The following is a 15,682-nucleotide window of genomic DNA, read 5'->3' as shown; positions in this document are numbered from 1 at the left end:
GTTTAATGAAGTTTGCGCAAGAGAATATAATCTCTTGGTTAATGCCATTTACGGCTAGCATCGCCCCAATTGAATTCCAGATTATTCGATGTATTTTCGATTCAAAATGCTACTTCTTATCTTAGGGATGCGAAAAAAATGAAAAAAGATTAAAACTGGCAAAAATAACTGATCAAAAATGATCCAATCATGCGGGTTTTTCTGTCCTTTTAAATTAGCTGTTTATTTATTCAACCATTTACGTATTCATCTATTTGTTCATTAACCAACAACTTTGAATGTCAACTTAATTTTTTTTATTTATTTTTTTAATTTAATAAACATTTATTGAAGAAACATTTGTACAAAACTAAACTTACATTACATTACTCTACTTACATTACTCAACATCACTCTACTTATTACATTACTGTACTTATTGGATAAGTCACTTTTACTTATTTCTTACTTATACTAACAGTCACTTAGTAACAGTCACTTACAGCGTCATGTTACTTACATAACGTTACTAAACAGAACATGACTTACAATACATTACAATACAAAACTCGCAATTCGCTAATTAAGCTCACTTGCCTACCTATAATTACTTAAGTACTTTACGAAACGGCACCTTAACTACTTTCTACGAACACTACAAAGTAAATTTAGAGACAGTGTTGGTAGAAAGAAAAGATAAGATTTTGGGCTTTGATTTAGTGTGTCTGTTTAAATTGGCTGGTTAAATCAGGAAAAAAAGGCTTGGCGGGAAAATCTGTGAATTAGGGATGAGCTTCTTTAAATTCCTGCATGTTTGGTTTCTTGTCGAAACATTTTCAAGGGTAAATGAATAATTAGATTAAATAGATTTGATTAGAATAATTAGAATAATAATGAAAGGGTGTAGTCTGTGTCTTGGGAAATCGGTTAGGTGAGTTAAACGGGGGATGTCGTTAAAAGTTATTTGTTTATTTGAAAGTGTAATGTCGGTGTCATTTTCCTGGTTGAACCAGGTTAGCTGCTACTACTATGGGCATTTTTTTGTTACGGTGCAATTTAACCAACAGAAAGAACACTATTAAACAACTTTAATATTCTTACTAAGGAGCGACTCTTAAAGGAAGTACACTTTTATGCTAAATAAACTTATTTAAGCCCACTACAAATTACATCTTAGTTCACCACTGACACAATCTCACAGTTGTCTCCCAAGTTCCTCGAAATTAACAATCTTCCACAGTAGCTCTCTTTCGTTATAACTCTCTGAAAAATCAGTCACTCCCGACAACAACAACAACTACTACTGCTGCACGATTGAGTTCTTTTGTACAAAGTGTTCCAGATAATTCCAGAAGCTTACAAAAACCATTTTGGTGGTGTTACACCATAGCTACGCAACCTAATAAAAATTTGCAGAAAGTTCCTTCGTGTGCATGTCAACATGACAACGTATTCTAGAAATTTCTAGAAACTGATAACTTCAGTGACTATCCATAGCTTATAGTTAAAAGTAATAACAGTGTTTGTTAAGAAGTTTATAAACTAAGTAAGTGAAACAAAGCAGTCATCAGCATACGGAGCCATTAGGAATTTAAATTTATAGATTGGTTTATTTCGATGATTCTTGCCTGCAAATATACGATCGTCTAGAAAATAAACTTATTATCATAAAAATGATAGGTTACAAAGACATCAAGTTGAATGCTTAACAATAATGCAGACACAGACCTCTTTTTACCTGCAGATCGTAACTCAGACCGATCGTAAGCGACTTATTGCTGTTAACTAAGTGATTTTTCTAAGTATTTGGTTGTTATTTCCGATTGGCTGAATCAAGTTATTTAACTTAAGTACAATTTCGATTTAAATTCAGCACATGACTGCAATTAAATTGCCCATACATTCCCAACCTCATTTGGATTGACCTGTGGGCTCTTCCTTGTGGAGTTGTCCTTTATAGAAGATGGAAAAACGATGTTCATCTTTCTTTTGAATCGCTCTCTGATCTGCAGATAGACGAGCAACACGAAATATGGTTCTTAGCACTCGAATATTTATTGAAACACTAAAACTTGATGATATAAAGTTAATAATCAGTTCAATGTTTTTCTTACCTGAGTGTTTCGCATACAGTGTAGAGCGAAAATCAGGAAACCCTGCAGCATAAAAATGATTTCAAGATCATTAATTTTTACAATATGCAAACAAATTAGTCAAATATCTATTAAGATTTCCAAGAAGGAAGGAAAGTTGCACATCTTATAATTGAAAAAGAAGTCTGCCTTCTCTTCCATAGTTGACACCTTTTTGTTTTAAAAATTCCAAAGAAATGTAATCTGACCATCCTAATGGTGTCTCACTTGGTCAGAAAGAGATTAATGTCTTTTTACAGTTACCATCGAATACTGACCTGAGTAGAGTTAAGTATGGTGAAGATGTAAGCGAAAGCTTTATGAACAGGCGAGAGGAGACCGAATAGCCACGTGACACCCAGCTGGGGAATCATCACCACGCATGTTTTGATGCCAAGACTAGGAGTTAGAAAAAACATTCTTTTACTTTCCTCTGACAATGAATTTTCATTGTTAAAAATTGTGATGCCTTGCTGATTACGGAATAAGGGGGCTAGGCAAATATAGCTCCACAGGGGGGCATGGCAATCTCTTCCACTATTTGGTTTTAGTTTTATGATGTGATTCTCACCGTATTTGCTGAAAATGGTGGTCTGCCCCTGTTGGCTGCAACAGATTGGTCATCTCCCTTATTACACGTAGGAGTATCAAAATGTTGAGCTAAAGTATACAAAAAAGGTGATTATTTAGATATGGATGTCGAATAGCCAAAGCAGGGGAGGATCTTTGCTAAGGAAGTTATTAATTCGCTAACAAGCGTGGGATGAAGAGTAATTTACAGGGAATAGATACCCCAACCGGGGGACCACGATTAGGAGCTTCGATCCTATGCCAATGAGCAAAAGAAATCGCGCACAAAAGTGTCTAAACTGAAAGAACCACGCCAAGTAAAGCCTTATGTTAAATTATAGAAATTATATAAATATATCCTACTCTTCCTGCTCCCTTCACATTTTAAATTTTTTTTGTGTGTGTTATTTTTTTTTTTCATGAGTTATTTTTGTGTTGAAGGAAGGGGGAGAAGTTTTTTTTTCATACTGTGTAGTAAAAGTTGGAGAATTTATGAAGCTATCTTATGCCTGTGAGGACATTGTCTCCACAGGTTTTTCTCGCTATTGAAGACCATGAGTAGGTTAAAATTGACCAGCATCCCCGCAAACAGCGGCTACGTTCAAAGCTTTTTGTGAGTAAATAAGAAAAAAGGAAAATGGTAAATATTGTCTTGGGTCATATTATAAATACTTAATTCGTTTTAAAGAGCAGAGGAAAAAATCTTTAGCAGCAATTAGTCCAGGTATACCGATCACAATCACTAACACTAATCATTAACTCACAACTTCAATAAAAGCCACAAAGGCGACGAATATCCAGATCAGGTTGTTAGTAGAGGAAAGCCAGCAACTAAACTCGAGGAAGTGAAAAACAAGAAAGAAACACAAATTGTTAGAAAATAAAATGATACCGATTTCAAACTATATCCAAAAACAAAAAAGAATTAAATAAAACAAATTAAAAGGAGAAGAGCAAGAAGAAACCCTTGAATTTTTTTCTTACTATTTATCACTCGTGTAGCTTTGTAACCCTTCTTTTCCAGCAGCGATGCCAAGTGAAATGGCCACCATGATCAGTGGAAGACCTACCCATAAACAAAGGAAGGATATCAAAACATTTTACCGCATGACAACACCAGATTTAGCGATCCGAAAGTATGGGTACAGTTACCAGTGCATGTTTTAAAATAATAAACTTACCCCATGACATGACGTGATACATGTACATCTTGGTGTTAATGTTGTAAACTTTCACAACGAAGAAGTAGAAATAAATTCCCTCGATCAGCATCCAACAGAAAGCGGCCATCAAGAAATACTGCATCAGAGCTGCTATTGTTACACAGGCAGCCTGTGGAGAGGACGAGTTTTCGTATAATTCTTAACGTGCTTCTTTCGATAACATATTTGCGGTGCAAAGACCAAATTCATTCTATGGATAGAAGGAGAGGCTACTGACTTTGTTTCCTGTGGCGTTTATTCCAGCGAGGAAGATGATCTGTCCAGCTCCAAGGGACATAGAAACACTCAGTCGAATTTGAGAGAGAGGTTTACGAACATCTCTGGTAAAATAATATTAAAAACAAGAAGAATGAATGAGACAAAAGCAACAACACTCAGAAAAAAATGGCAAAAAATTAACTAAATCTTGACAGCGAAGGAAAGAAGAAAGTCAGTAAATAGCTCCAGAGAGAACAAAAAAAGAAAATATTGCGAAGAAAATGTCTAAAGCCTAAAAACTTCATAAAAAGCTAAACCATTAGTTGTTCAAAAGTTCGTGATGGGGCATGAAATGTAGCTTGAGTTTGTGAATTATCCGACACGACTGTTCTTGTTTGCATGGAGACTGACATTGAGATCTCTTTTATCACCAGCCTTGTTGAGGGGAGTTAAGAATCTACCTCATTATTAATCGAGTGCATTGCTTACGTGAGGCAAGAATAAAGTATTAATGTTAAAAGTATCCCGATTATGGAAAGGCTCAGTCCCACGTAGGTGGCAACTTTCAGAACTGTTTCGTCCTCCTCGGTGAGCTGTGTCAAGAAAAGAAAAATTAAAGGACAACATTAGTTAGTTCATTGAGCCCATAAAACTATTAAGTAAGGCAAAAATAACTTTATTACCTTTGTGCTACCGTCATAGTCCAGTAAGACAGCAAAATGCGTCAAATGATTGCAACTGCAAACTGTTTCTTCTGAGTTACTTTTTGACGTAACTACATGACAACCTTCCTCTGAAAAGCTGTCACACATGAAAAAAGAGTAAAGTTAAAAAATTATTCATCGTTTGGGTAAAAGGTGATGTTTGAGAATTTTGCGCTAAGATTTTCTTCCACTGTAGTCATATTTGCGAGAACATTTCAATCAGACTTCCATTCTCTAAAAACGACAACATGTTGGCTTCCAGGAAAGTGTTAATCTGCGCAAAAACATCTGAGAAAGTTCATTCATTGTCCTACATACTCAATTTAATTTAAGAAGGAATAAATACTATGCAATAATATATTGTAGTTTTTTACCTTTTGCTGCGGCTACTCCAAAACATACAGCGCTTCTCTGCTGTCAAGACCTGAAAATAGATTTTATCTTGTCAGAATAAATCAAAACAACGCATAGCAGCTAATTTTCATGTTACCTTTAGGTTTTTGAAGTTTAGGATGACATTTTCTCGCAATTTCTCTGGCTTGGGGTCCATAGTTACGGCCATTATCCTGGAGTTGATATACCTATGAAGAAATTGTATTTAAAAATGGACCAGAACCACGGAAGCAATATTACATATTTTTGGTAGATTCAATTAGCCAATTTTTCACGAAGGTGGAATGGTCAGAGACAAGTAGGGAGTCTTCCAACCCTAGTTAGGGTTTTTGGAAAGTGTGTCAGTTCAGTTTAGTTGAACTTAGATCTTATGTGTTTCCGTGTTATGTGTTTTTAGAGGTAAACGACATGGAGTAATATGAAAATAACGTCACCTTTGGTTGTCTGTTTCACTCCTTATGGCTTGATCTGTCAGAAGTAGGTCATGCAGATCCTTGTACAAAAACGCAACTACCATTGATCCTTTAAACGCCCCAAGAATCAACAAAAAATGTTTTTAAACAACAACAAAAGAACAATATTAAAAAGTTTATCAGGCTCTGAGGTATGTGACATTTTAGGGAAGGCGAATGATTGAAGAAGATAGACTATGTAACCTAGGGAAGTGCCTTTACATGAAGCTTTATTTCAATAAAGAAATTGCTATTGGAGAAACCAAGGTAATACTAAAAGTTGTAAAGTTATCACAATAGTTAATACGAACCATTTTCCTCAAAATTTGAAGAAGCGATATCGATTCTCGCTCGCCATTGTTGTTCCTCAAAGTCGAAGCCACTTGCATTCAAGTGATAGGCTTTTTGAATGACCAAAACTGTCGGAGAGAAAAAAATGACAAATGAAAGCACCTACGGTGAAATTTGCAATAGCACACCTACACAAACATGCGTTTTGCGGTGTACACAAATATTTCATAATCTTATTGGATGGAAGTGTATTGTTTGTATCCTATTTGCCCTTCAACGGCTATTCGACGAATTCAACCATTTTACAACGTTTTTTCAATGTAAAACTGACGAAAAAGTGCGTAGTACTGCACGGACTAAAATTGTGAAAACTCGATTCGTTCCTCGAACCGTTTCGTTAGAGAACTATAGAGTTCATTAGGAAATTTTTACGAGTACGGTTAAAAATCTTGCATTTATGTTCATCGAAGACTATTGGCCAATTTTGAGCTCAGTGTACGGTACGAAGTAAGCGGAAAGTATTTCTAAGATTTGACAATTTTAGTTAGTAAAGTGTTACTCACAAATCTATTAATTAAGAAAAGTTTCAATAAACAGATCGAGAAGAACGGTTTCACAATTTGAAGGATTCCTATTCTCTCTTGTTGATTGTTTAAGAGAACGTTCAATTTCCTTCTCCACCGCGAAAAATCAAAATATCAAACAAATTGAAAAAAAACAGACGAATCGATGACATCCAACAATAACATTTCTGATAAGTTGGGTTAATAGCTGAGTTCTTACATCATGCCATAGGAAATTAAACAACTCAGTGGGACAGTCAGCAAGTTAGTAAGTAACAGACGATTAGACTTTGAAACAAAACAGGATTGAAGGCCGCAAACTCACCCATTTTGGGGGAAACGATCCTTTCTGAAAGCCTCATTCCTCTCAGGTGTCGGTTGCCGTAATTAAGAGCAAATTTCTCGATGGTCTCTGCCACCTCAAAGATGGATGTTTTCAGTGTTTTAACCTCTTCTAGGCCGGCCTTGTCTTTCGTGACGTTCTTCATTTTTAAGGTGAAATCTTCAAACATAGTAACAGCCTCCTACAATTACGTAAAATATTTCCAGGTCATTAAAAAGGCAGTCTCATACTGTATATACAATTCATACTAAGGATCCAAATGGTGTCCAGGGTATTCATTGGCCAGAGAACTCTTTTGGGGGCCTGGATTATTTTTTAAGCTTCACCATTTTACCTCATATGGCTTAATGGTGGTTTATCCTTAAAGGTCAGATATTTACTTTTTTATCGTTTAAAAACATACACCAAAGTTAAAAAGCCTTTAAGTCATATAGAATTAGATACCTGTAGGGAAGTCCTTCTGGTAATATTTATTCCGCCAAATTTTGAAATATACTCCTTTGCCTAAAATTAAAAATATTGTCTCTCGCGTTTGTAAACAGAAGAGATCCTGAAAAACGGAATGCATAAAAACGATAAATGACTATTTAGAGAACATACTAGCTGCTCAACTGGTGATGGCGATGGCGATGGTGATTGCGACGGCGACGGCGATTGCGGTGGCGATGGTGATGGCGAGGGGAATGGCGATGACGAGGGCGATGGTCGTGGCGACGGCGACGACGATGGCGGTGCCGATGGTGATGGTGAGGTTGCTATTCTGGGTGATAGTAAAGGCGACGAAGTTACTGAAGATATTGAGGAATCTTTAAAGAAAAATGTTAATCAAGACCACATCATACAAAAAAATTGCCTTACTATTACACTGCGAGGGCAAAACTGCGGACGGAAAGGGGAGTAACAAAATGGCCGCTAATAACGTTCAAAACTCTTAAACGCACTCGATTTTTTATTAGTTATACAGAAAGCTCCTATTGTTTCTTTGGCACACGTCTTGAGTGATTATTGCTTAGATAGGGCTGTAGGATGTTTTTCGAAAACTACAAACTAAAATACTAGAGAATGAAACATATTCTGTAGACTTTTCCCAGTATTACAACATAGCAAGTAAATTTGTCTAATCAAATTCAATTGCGCGAACGTGCTTCATATTCCTATTGTGCACGCTCATGACGTCAGCAAACAAATCCCTCCCTTCTTTCTTTTTGGGTAAAGTAATGTGATATTTTTCGCTATTTTAAAAGCTATGCTTTTTTTCCGTTATAAAACTGAAAGCGTTAGGAACACCAAGTGTCCCATCTCAACCCTCCTAACCAAAATAATAGTTCTTGCATGCTTCGCATGTCTATGTTTATCTCTTGGGTGAGCAGAATATCAATTAAACTCCAACTCAGTTTTGACTATTTTTAAAACAAAAGAATGTATCTACGCCCCGTGGTAACATAATTATGAGAACTGAGGCAACCCTTACTAACCTCGGTGCAGAATAGTGGTTGCTAGGTCGATCGAAATGTCCGCCATATTCGAATTAGATGCACGATGGTCAGTTTATTATGTTCACTGCAAATTTTGCATTGCATTGAAATTAGCCCCTACAACTTCACAGTTCAAACGATCGGATATTAAAATAGAACACAGTAGACTTAAAATTGATTCTCCTACCCGAAGAACGAATAAGGTCTAGTTCAAACGTCGACCTTTACATGTACCGAACCTAATTGCAATTTGGGTCGACTCGAATAATTAAGAGCGGCAGTTGATTCAAACGTCGATCCGAATTTAGTCGATCCTAATTGCAAAACTGAACATAACTCCATTGTAGTCAGCGGTTAATGCCTACTAAAATGGCGGAAAAAAATGCAGGAAGCACGAGCACGAGCCTTCCTCCTTTCCCGCCATATTGTTTGAATGGTTCGAAGGCTTTCGCGCATGGCACGTAAGCGAACTTTCTTGAATTGTGGGTAAAACATAATTATTTTAACGTATGTATAATGTATGCATTAAGTTCGGTACATGTAAAGTACGAGGTATGAATCAATGCCGATCTTTTACCGTTCTATCCGACTAGCCGAGTCGGATAGAACGGCACTGTCGATCCGAATACAAATCTGCCGATCCTAATTGATTCAAACGTCGATCTTTACATGTACTTAATAGAAACGTTAGGTTCGGTACATGTAAAGATCGACGTTTGAACTAGGCCTAAGTCTGCAAGTCTGTTGTATTTGTTTTAGAAAACGATAATTGGCATGGTTCTTAACCGACATGAGTCACGAACTCTTCACAAAAAGATAACGCTCTTCACATCATCACGCGTTATCATCTAACAAAGCAATTGGACTGATAATTCTTTGCAATTGGTATTCGCCATCAGTTTCATAACTGCTGTTATTCGTAAAAGTGATTGTAACAGAATCATCTGTAACTTTCCCCTGTTCACAAGGTTAAAGTTAGACATGTATATCGTGAAAACGTTCATTGAGATTGTTTCAAAAATATTTCAATTTACGCAAAGGTTAGTGTAAACTTGATTTTGACTGTGTGAGGGTTTTTATAATTTCTCTCGAGAATACCACAAACGTTAGCAAATAATATTTTATATTGCCCTTAAGCGCTTCTAGTGCCTTTGAGTTTACTCAAAATAACTTAAAAAAATAAAAATAAAAACAACAACAACAACATATCAACTCACCCTTGGGGATCTCACAAATATAAGCGTGCGGTTTTTTCCAACTTTCATTATTACATTGGCTTCCAAACACGCCCCGTTCACCATTACGGAACCTCTTGTACATGAAAGCGGCGTCGTGTTCACCACTTGGCTCCCCTTGTCCCCATTTGGAAATAGTCAGCGGTCTTCCACTCACCCAGGTCCAATTCCTGGCCCTTTTTCTTAAACCAATTCTCCATTTATTTTCATTGTTCGTAGTATTTCGCATTTGAATTTCGTCATTAATTAAACTCCATTCTTCTTGGGTTTCAAAGGAAACTAGGTCCCCTCCTAAACTTGAGCAAGTGTGTCTGCCCCAGTACCAGGGCTCTCCATCCACCGAAATTATGTACCAAGAGTTTTTGAAAGTTATATTTGGGCATTCTACATGATGATGAAGATGAAAACAAAAATACCAATTATCCTAATGATGATACACAAAGTGATAATTATAATAGCATTGATAACATGAAAAGATTATAATCACAATAACAACAAAGGAAAAATGAATGAGACAGAAAATGGGACTCATTCCCCAATTAATTCCTTTTTTTCTATTTTTACATCATATGTATTTGTTTGATCAGTGTCAATCAATACTATACATCTTTCTTCACTACGGCGTCCGCCACCCTGGCCTGCTTTTGTGGATTAGTTAACTTCACCTCAGCTAAGATTATGATTATAAGGTTATTTGTGAATTCATGTAATTTTGGTAGTCGAGCTTTTGAATATTAATTAGTTCCTCGTTCAGCTGACACCTCTCCCACTCCGCCCCCTACTCTTCCTCCTCTATCTAATCAGACTTAAAAAACGTAAAATTAAATGTGAATGCAGGTTCCCATAAATGTGCAACTGGAGATACGCATTTAACCATATACAGTTGTTACGGGCAAAGAGCAAAACTTTAAAGTGCACGCGACAATCTCAAAAGATTATCTGGGGAACGATAATCAGTAGGGAGATGAAAATTAAAGATAAATTAATTAGGGTTAGAGCAGTTTAGAATTTAAAGTCAGTCTTGCAATTAAAATAGGTTGTTCAAACCCGTGACGCCTCCTCCTTAAAGTGAAATTTCCTAGATTTGCCTGAATTCCTGAGGTCAAGTCTAACCATGACTTAAAAGCTACCAGCAATACCTTTCAGGTTATCGCTTACAATTCTGACACGCTTTTTCCGATAACCTTTCTCAAAAGAACTACATTTATTATTTGTTTTTCTCAGAGGGCACGGTAACGGATCCTGGAATCTTATTGGTAATTCGGTGCGGGTTTTCCTATCTCTGCCCAAGGGCACGGTACCGCTTGAGCGAGCCGCCGATTACATCTCAAGCTTTGTTGCCATTTTTCATAAATTTATTTCGTTTTGCCGGCTGGACAGTATATTTAAGAAAATCGTTGTGGAGCAAATCAAGCCGATTGATAACATAAATTCTTTGTTTCTATCTCTTAGATCACCTTGTTTGCCTGTAAAAAGAATTGGCTTTGAGATGAATATTGGTAGCAAATATGTCATTAGATGAGTTAACGCGCGGCCTAAAAGCCGCTTGTAATTAACCTAAACCTTACTAGAAGTAACCCAGAAAGCTAAAACGTGAGGTATTTCTTTGCAATTGAATTCATTAATGGTAATTTTATTCATTATGTATCTGAATTCTCTCGAATAATTTGTTCCTCGGAGAACAGTGAGCGAGGTCTTCTTTACTTCAAATACGCTTTCGGTAAGTATTTGCAAGTCCGTTCAAACTGGACATTGGTACCGGAAATTTTGCAACAGTAAACAAAAGAATTCAACGAGAAAAAGCTACTTTAAAATTCCCCTTTTCATGAAAGACCAGTTCCACAAGAAAACTCCCACAAATTCAAAACATAGATTTAAATTTACTTAAAATTATTATCCAGTTCAGTTTATTTGCCAAACCAGCGCCGTTGTGGTTGTTGATTCGTTTTAAAGGGTGCATGCGCTTTTTTCTTCCGCGCTCTCTAATTGATAGGTGTCAAATTGTGACAGATACTTGTTAAAAAAATGTTTCAAAGTTTGTTTGGAGGCCTCTTAAATTACCTTTTTCGTTACTCAAATGAAAATATTTCGGTGAGGCCTCTTTTTAATTTACATTACCTCAATCTGTTTCAACCACCATTTATACTCGCTCAAAATTTGTTCAGATCAAGGAAGGTCTTGCCGCACTTACAGCCCTAACTCATTAGGGCTCTTAAGGAAAACATTTCGTTAATTTCAAGGGAAAAAAACTGTTATTCACCAGCCTAGGTCGGTCCGTATTGGGAAAAACTGTGCCATTTATCTGAACTACCGGTGCACAAGACCTTGGGCATAGTGTTACCCAATACAGACCTTCCAGTCGGTGAATAACATATTGATCACTGACTTGTACAAGAAACACACACCCGGACACACAAGAATAAAAGTACTTCGATGTGCTATGTTCAAAACAACAAGCATACACCAAAAATTTCACGGGCAGCGTGTTCAACTACTTATGCGTGCCTAAAAGTTCATTCATCGCTCACACGTACAAGTTAGGTGGGCTGAGTATATTCTGTGAACAATGTTTTTTTTACTTTTATGAAGCAAGAGCAATTTTCATGACATACGTGCAAGACTGCTAATGTTTCAGCACATTATATGCTTTATGGTTGAAATGTGATCTTACCTCCGGGCATCTCGCAAATGTAGGCATCTCCTTTATCATTCCGAGAGATACCACTAAAGAGGCTTCCATTCATGGATATTTCCGCCCTTTCGTCGTTCACACTTGGCTCAGAATCTCGCCATTTCGAAATATTCAGCTGTTCTCCACTCTTCCATATCCAAACCCCGTCTTTCTTCTCCAAACCAATGAGCCACGCATTAATAGTCGAAGTGTTCCAAGTACCACGCTTTTGAATCTCATGATTGATAAACTGCCATTCCTCCTCGGTCTCGATGGAGACTAAATAACCTCCCAAGATGGAGCAGAGTTCTTTGTTATAACACCTGTAAACTTTGCCTTTCGAAAATATGTAAGAGGAGTTTTTGAAACAGTTTGGTTGGCACTCTATGAGAAGAAAGTAAATGAATAAATAAATAAACGAAAAATGTATACTATGATAACAACAATGAAAGCGATAATGATAAAGACGAGAAGGTTTATTTTATATTATTAATTTTAATAACAAACGATGGGCATCAAAACCCTCTACATGACTGAAGCAAATATTAGAATTAGGCTAGGTTTTAAAAGTGGATCTTGGAGAGATCAGGGTAATAGCACCGTTATTCTTTGACTTTTTGTTTCGCTTTCCAACTCACGTTTTGAATCGCAATCCAATGTAACTTTAACTGGAAGTCTATAACTAATTGACACGATAATTTATCAGGTATTATCTTTTTTTCCCGTCCATTTAAAGCAACATAAATGTTAAATCGGAATGAAGCTGCCTCACCTGTCCCTGGCAATTTCATCAACAAACGAAGGATGACTGTAGAAGAGAAAATAGACAAATAAATTGATTGTTATCTCAAGTGTAACATTTGAAACAATGAAAAAGTTTATTAGATTTCGAGTAAGACGAGTACTAATGCATTTTATTTGCTACATGCCCTCTAACATCTATTCATGAATTTTATTACCTTCCAAGGGAGCTGACGGAGAAATTACAAAAAAAAATACAGCATCTCCGCAATTCACAACCTAGCTGAACATCCTATCGTCCTACCTATCAACCTAGCTGAACATTCTATCATCCTACCTATTTCACGTCCTATCCGTCTTCTCGGATAGGACGTAAAACCGTAAGCCCCGTCTCCTGCAGGGCTGGGGTAGGAGACGTTAATTTCCCACGCACGAGATTACTGTGTGGTGGATGTCCTCCCCTAGAGTGGGATGGGTGGTGGGTGTGGGTGTATTAACCAAGTAGGGGACTTATGTCCTATTGTCATAGTACTTGTACTTGCACGAATCCATTAAATAAAATAAAAATAAACTTGTCACACGTTGAAACATTTTTAAGGATACGATAAACGGGCTATTTGTGCTATCCAGAGAAAAAAAATGTTTCGTTTGAGCTCGTATTTAAAGCAAATGAATCGGGTATCAAATCTGACCGCTCAAATAAAACTTCTGCACAATTTGAATCTTGAGGGGTTGGTCTCCAAAATTTTGTGAGGATTTTTCCATATTCTTGGGAGTTACAAAACTATGGATCAGCAGGCCGCGGAACCTGCGGAACTTCCAGAGCCCATATATTTTTTTTTAAAAGAGCAATGGGTTGAGTATAAAGTTTGCTTTCGGGCATAAAAGAAGAATAATTTAGAAGAGAAATATGTTTTAATTAACCATGACATCCAACTTGGCGAACAGAACATTAATTTGAAAGCTTTAAAAATTTGGGTACCGCGATATCTGATTAACGCCTCATCCGAACGCTCTAAGGAAATCTACTTTGCACTATATGGAATCTAAAAGGCTTCAGGAATCCAATTTATAAGAGATCCATTTCTGATTAAGAACTGAAAGTTTAATGCGGAAATCTTTAAAGTCTGTTTTGTTTTGTTTTAATTAACAGTGCCAAATATCTGCCACCTGACATTTTTCTCTGTTTGGTTTGGCTGAATTTCACAGGACGTTCCAAAATGGATATAAATGTGTCACAAATGGTCAAGATATAATTAAGGTGGTACGAACCTAGCCTACAACTTATACGAATGTGTCATTACAGGTGATTATTATTCAATTATTTTTCATTGTAAGGAAAGAGAAAAATATCGAAATAACTAATAATAACGATAATGATGATAATTAGCTTTAATAATTAGACAAAAACTAGAGAGGACATGTTAAGAGTTTGGTATGTTTAGTTATTAGAGTTCCGTAAGGTAAATGTCGAAATAAATATTTTACAAATAAAAGTCAATTTTGACGGTTTCATAGCTACCGCAGAACAAACAGGAATAACTAGGGTCGTACTCACCCAGCATACAACATATCACCGATGTTTTGAACATTTTGCAGGATTCACTTATATTTGATTCACACCGCGTGAGAGTTGCGGATTTGCGGCATCCTCACAAAAAGCCTTTCGTACGAGTTAGACTTTAATGCAAATCATGATCTCTGAACACATGTTCATGGCATTTTTTTCTGTCATAGACAAACCAATGGACAAAAAGCCACTTGCACCTGGTGTGGAGCATTGTTTTTCTAATAGAATCGGAAAACTTCACGGCATTAAAATACTTTTTGTAGTTGAAGTGTTGTGGAAGAAGCAGCTAAAAAATATTTGATGGTAAGAACAGTAATTGTTTTATGAGCTCTGTTATATGAAAGTTGTCTTAACAAAATTCTGTTTTATCAACGGGCAGCTTAAGCTAGTATGCCATCTGTTCGTTATGCATAAATGAGAATTATTGTTATTTATTCATATCGCCTGTGACATGCTAATTACTTCGTATGCCTTTAAAACAACTGTGGCTAACGGCCAAAGTTTAGTGTTCAGCCTACAAAATAACTCTCCTCTTCAAAAGCGTTATGCAGACCATCACTTTTGCGTCCAAATGTTTGAATTCCAACAATTTAGAACGAGCAGTGAGTCAAAAGCTCTTAGTGCGAGACGTTCTTGGGTCATAGTGATGTGCTCTGTGGGCGAGACATTCTACTCTCCCAGTATCTCTCCACGCTCATGGAATAATTTATTATTTATTCTGGAATATTCGCTCGTCTTAGCTGCGATATATTAGGTCAATCGAAGCTTGAAGCGTTTTGACCTATCGCATTTGAGCAGTGTAGAGAGGAAAGTGCTTGTTTACTTCAGAATAATTCTTATTTTAACTTCTTCCGTCTTAATCGCAAGCTTCGTCATCCATGTTTATTTATAAATGGGTATGACGTAAATTAGATTATTACAAACTGTTAAGCACATCTACATAATGGACTCCTTCTCTCCCTCATTGAATTTCCTCTGCAATGCTAAGTTTCACTGTAATGATATTTGAAAACCAGGCCCATCGAAATATTCTGCATTTCTATCGCTAAGCTTTTTCCTTTAAATTGTATACCCTGTGTAAAAGTTCTTTAATCGTTGTTTAATAATGTGTGCCGAATAGTTTATAATCTCTTGGTTTATGC

General features: G+C 36.6%; 3 protein-coding genes across 4 annotated transcripts in view; 1 reads left to right on the top strand and 2 right to left on the bottom strand.

Annotated features, from left to right (window-relative positions):
* The window catches only part of LOC113678097 (uncharacterized), a 181,809-nt gene that overhangs the window by 46,505 nt on the left and 119,622 nt on the right, over positions 1 to 15,682 (top strand). The window lies entirely within an intron of this gene.
* The window catches only part of LOC113682268 (adhesion G protein-coupled receptor L4-like), a 94,187-nt gene that overhangs the window by 67,423 nt on the left and 11,082 nt on the right, over positions 1 to 15,682 (bottom strand). The gene's annotated exons all lie outside the window — the stretch shown is intronic.
* The window catches only part of LOC149051360 (adhesion G protein-coupled receptor L1-like), a 110,366-nt gene continuing 94,957 nt past the window's right edge, over positions 274 to 15,682 (bottom strand). Inside the window, exons 3-22 of the mRNA XM_089184031.1 lie at positions 13,002 to 13,037; positions 12,230 to 12,613; positions 9,541 to 9,942; positions 7,449 to 7,654; positions 7,293 to 7,352; positions 6,831 to 7,029; positions 5,963 to 6,070; positions 5,634 to 5,721; positions 5,297 to 5,387; positions 5,181 to 5,230; positions 4,786 to 4,903; positions 4,592 to 4,695; positions 4,122 to 4,224; positions 3,863 to 4,013; positions 3,666 to 3,747; positions 3,446 to 3,512; positions 2,683 to 2,771; positions 2,390 to 2,510; positions 2,094 to 2,135; positions 274 to 1,985 (exon numbers count right to left, since the gene is read on the bottom strand). Coding sequence (XP_089040157.1) covers positions 1,866 to 1,985; positions 2,094 to 2,135; positions 2,390 to 2,510; positions 2,683 to 2,771; positions 3,446 to 3,512; positions 3,666 to 3,747; positions 3,863 to 4,013; positions 4,122 to 4,224; positions 4,592 to 4,695; positions 4,786 to 4,903; positions 5,181 to 5,230; positions 5,297 to 5,387; positions 5,634 to 5,721; positions 5,963 to 6,070; positions 6,831 to 7,029; positions 7,293 to 7,352; positions 7,449 to 7,654; positions 9,541 to 9,942; positions 12,230 to 12,613; positions 13,002 to 13,020 — 2,604 coding nt within the window. The 5' untranslated portion in view covers positions 13,021 to 13,037 and the 3' untranslated portion in view covers positions 274 to 1,865. The remainder of the gene's footprint in view (positions 1,986 to 2,093; positions 2,136 to 2,389; positions 2,511 to 2,682; positions 2,772 to 3,445; positions 3,513 to 3,665; positions 3,748 to 3,862; positions 4,014 to 4,121; positions 4,225 to 4,591; positions 4,696 to 4,785; positions 4,904 to 5,180; positions 5,231 to 5,296; positions 5,388 to 5,633; positions 5,722 to 5,962; positions 6,071 to 6,830; positions 7,030 to 7,292; positions 7,353 to 7,448; positions 7,655 to 9,540; positions 9,943 to 12,229; positions 12,614 to 13,001; positions 13,038 to 15,682) is intronic.

The sequence above is a fragment of the Pocillopora damicornis genome, chromosome 1, assembly GCF_964200805.1.
Source record: "Pocillopora damicornis chromosome 1, jaPocDami1.2, whole genome shotgun sequence".
Taxonomy (NCBI): Eukaryota; Metazoa; Cnidaria; class Anthozoa; order Scleractinia; family Pocilloporidae; genus Pocillopora; species Pocillopora damicornis.
This window is presented reverse-complemented; position numbering and strand designations above follow the sequence as displayed.